Source organism: Ochotona princeps, chromosome 29 (assembly GCF_030435755.1).
Source record: "Ochotona princeps isolate mOchPri1 chromosome 29, mOchPri1.hap1, whole genome shotgun sequence".
Taxonomy (NCBI): domain Eukaryota; kingdom Metazoa; phylum Chordata; class Mammalia; order Lagomorpha; family Ochotonidae; genus Ochotona; species Ochotona princeps.
This window is the reverse complement of record NC_080860.1, coordinates 3,579,863-3,583,384: the sequence shown is the minus strand read 5'-3', so window position 1 is coordinate 3,583,384 and position 3,522 is coordinate 3,579,863. Positions and strand designations below refer to the sequence as shown.

The following is a 3,522-nucleotide window of genomic DNA, read 5'->3' as shown; positions in this document are numbered from 1 at the left end:
TGCTTCACCATGTCCACATCCCCTGTCCCCTGTCCCCCGCATCTCAGCCTTGATGGGAGCCCCAGCTCCACCGCCAAGCACGGCACCTGCAACCCGGCAAAGAACACCTGGAAACCAGTGCAGCCTGGACAAAGTGGCCGGCAGGAAGCCCTGAACTCCCAGCGCTGCCGAGGCTGCAGATCCCCTAGAAGGGAAGAGCTGGAGATGCGCAGTGGGGCTTCCCCAGCCCGCACCCAAGAGCCTCCCTGCCCAGCCGTGACGCCTGCGCTCTCGTCCTCCCTGTGGGAGTCGCTGGGTGCCGCAGACGAGTGTTGAGCAATTCAGGAAGGCATTCTTGCCGCACTCACGGCTGTTCATCTGGGGCTGGGCGTCGGAATAGTGAAACGCCTTATCTGCATCCCAGAGAGGAGGCTGGAGCAAGCCTCATCTTGCTCAAGCATCAAGGAGGGACATGGAGATGGAAGTGAAAGCTCAACAGAAACCTGGCGGGATCACGGACTCAAACCAGAACATCTCCCTTCTGGTTCAGAACTGGGAACCGAAACGGTCCCTTGGGAGCCCTTCACCACCCCCACCCCGCCTGCAGGAAATTCTAGTCTATCTGATTCCCTCCCTGACACACAGATGCCCCCAGCAGAGTGTAAACAACTGTTTCTGCAGCCTCCTCCCCGGGCTGCTTCCAAAGCGCATGGTTTTCGTTTGGTCCATGAGTTGTCTGTGTCTTGTGGCGCTGCCCGGTGACCGGGTCCCTGTCTCACTTTGCAGGCCACAGTGTTTTACTACCAGGGCAGAGTTAACAACCGTCGAGGTCCCTGCAGCGGCAGTCTGTGAACTCTAACCTAGACAGATGCAACACCAGACCATGTCTCCTATCAAAATTGATTGCAATGGTCCATTTATTTTAAATAATAGAAATGCGAGCAAATGAGCCACAAGGAACCTTGCCCCAGCACCCTGATGCTCAGTGTGTCTCCCAGTTACTGACAGGTGCAAACAGAGGAAGGAAGCGACGTTCCTCCCCAGGCTCTCTAACAGCCAGGCCCTCCGGTGCCTACAAAGAACAGAGGGATGGCTTCGTGGCTGACTGTAGCACAAAGGCCATTTTCTGTCCCCTAATAGCTCCATCTCTCCTGGGGCCAATCCCCTTGTCACGCTGCTGCAAACTCAGATATTCAAGTACAATTTATGAGCCTTTTCTTGCTCCCTTTGTCTCACAGCTTGAGGCCACCCACTGGCAGGTTCCTGGACACCTGAGTCCCCCCAACCTTGCAGTCCCTTGGCCCTCCCAGCCTCTGCTAAGCTCACCCTGGGCCAGCTGCTGCCCTGGGGGCTGAGGACCGTCCACCACGTCTCAGGCAGGAGGTCAGAAACCCCAAAGCCACTCAGGCAGCCCAGGGGCTCCAGCCCTCCTCATCTTCAGTCCTGCAAGCATCGGTGGTGGTAAAGCATGCATGACTTCATTGCCTCGAAGCTCCAAGATCGGTTCCCCTTGACACCCCTGCAGTGTCTGCGGTGACAGCCTGTTACCATGCAGCCCACTGCGCCACTGTGTGATTTCTCTGAATGCAGAAGCTTCAGGAAACCTCAAGCCCAGCTCAGCACACCGGGTCCCACATGCCTGCAGAGACTTTGCTCCTTGCCCACCGTCTCCACCTTTCCCAGCGCCACTGCTTAGCGAGGGCTTGGGGCCAGGTGTGAGGGGCTCCACGGGCAGTTGGGCTCGGCCATCAGGGCGTCTGGACTCCGGAGGGAGCTCGGGTCCCCCGTGAGCTCCACGCTGGTACTCCTGTTGTTGTCTGGTTCGCCGGGCGGAGCCCTCCTCCGGAGGCAGCGGTTGAGAAGCATGGAGAAGAAGTTGGGGAACGAGGGGCTGGAGAAGTAGTAGACCAAGGGGTCCAGCATGCTGTTCATGTAGGTGAAGCTGAGGGTGATGAAGAAGGCCAGATCCACGGAGCGGTACACGCCACAGTCGCGCGTCCCCGAGGTGTGCAGCAGCCAGAAGATGCGCATGCGCACGGCCACGCTGGGCAGGAAGCAGATGACGAAGACCACGGCCACCACCAGGACGAAGTTGATGGCCCTGCGGATCTTGGCGTGCCGGTCCATCTGCCTCTGCCGCAGGCTCCAGACGATGCGGAACGAGCAGAAGAGGATGATGGCGAGCGGCAGGAAGAACTCCAGCAGGAACATGGCGTCGTGCCAGCGGAAGGCCTCACAGATGCTGAAGCTGCTGCACAGGTTGGCCGCGCCATTGGGGGTCAGCATCTTCTTGTTGAGGAGGTGGACGGTCAGGCCGATGGTGACGCCCCACAGGAGGCACGAAATGACGGCTGCCGTCTGGTTGGAGATCTTGTTGAGAGCGTGGTGGGGGTGAACCACCCGGAAGTACCTGTCCACGGCCACCACGGTGAGGAAGATGATGCTGCCTTGACGGTTCATGGCCAGCATGAAGAGCATCAGCCGACAGGGGACATCCCCGAACTTCCAGTCCCACTTCCTCATGTAGTTGTCCGTCAGGAAGGGCAAGCAGATGATGAGCAGAAAGTCGGCCACGGCCAAGTTGAACAGGAAAATCCGGCTGGATTTCCAGGACTTGAGATGAAAGCAGAAAATCCACAAGGCGAGGCCATTGCCCAGGAGCCCGAACACGAACTCCAGCCCCAGCACGGGTGGCAGCACGTTGGCGATGAACTCATCTCGGAACACGCAGCAATTCTTGCCTCCGATCACCAGAAAATGCTCCTGCGGACGGTGCTGCTTCATGGAGAGCCGGAGCAGGGCCCCGCTCAGGAGCGCCTCACCTGGGAGAGAGGTGTGTGTCTGTGCCGGGAGCAAGCAGCACAGCCTCGGCCTTTATGTCATGTCAGGGGTGTTGAAATAGATGACTGAATGGTTACCAGGAAGCTACGAAATCACTTCAAGAAAAAAAAAGGCAGTGTGGCTCTTGAGCAACCTGCTGTTTGCATAAACAAGCAAGAAAAATCCCCTGGGCGAACAGGAACCAACAGAACTTTCTAAATGTGAAGGGTGAGTTTTGGGCAAGCCGAGAGGGCCAGGACATCCCCCTGTGAGAGAGAGCCAGTGCGCCCATCCCCTGACAGGGTGCCAGCCCTGAAGAGGCAATCGCTTGCTGCCCTCGGCTGGCTTCACTCACAGAACCACAGACCACAGTGGCCGGGCAGGAACCGCTGTCCAGGCGCAAGAGCCATGTAGCAGAAGTGCCAAGTATTGGGGAATAGCAAGGATTCACAGAAAACATGAATGTGTGCCTAACTCAAGAACCTGCTGGGCCCGGCGGGATAGCATAGTGGTTAAAGTCCTCACCTTGCACGCGCCGGGATCCCATATGGGCACCGGTTCTAATCCCGGCATCCCTGCTTCCCATCCAGCTCCCTGCTTGTGGCCTGGGACGGCCCAAGGCTTTGGGACCCTGCATCCGTGTGGGAGACCCAGCTAGCTGCTGGCTCCTGGCTTCGGATTGGCTCAGCTCCAGCCGTTGCGACCGCTTGGGGAGTGAACCAT

The 3,522-nt window shown here is 58.4% G+C and overlaps 1 protein-coding gene across 1 annotated transcript; it reads right to left on the bottom strand.

Moving 5' to 3' along the window:
- Window positions 1–1,466: 1,466 nt before the first annotated feature.
- LOC101535493 (hydroxycarboxylic acid receptor 2) lies at window positions 1,467–3,109 on the bottom strand. Its single transcript, XM_004595401.2, has one exon. The coding sequence runs from the start codon at window positions 2,761–2,763 to the stop codon at window positions 1,672–1,674; it is 1,092 nt and encodes a 363-aa protein (XP_004595458.2). The 5' UTR covers window positions 2,764–3,109; the 3' UTR covers window positions 1,467–1,671.
- Window positions 3,110–3,522: the final 413 nt, after the last annotated feature.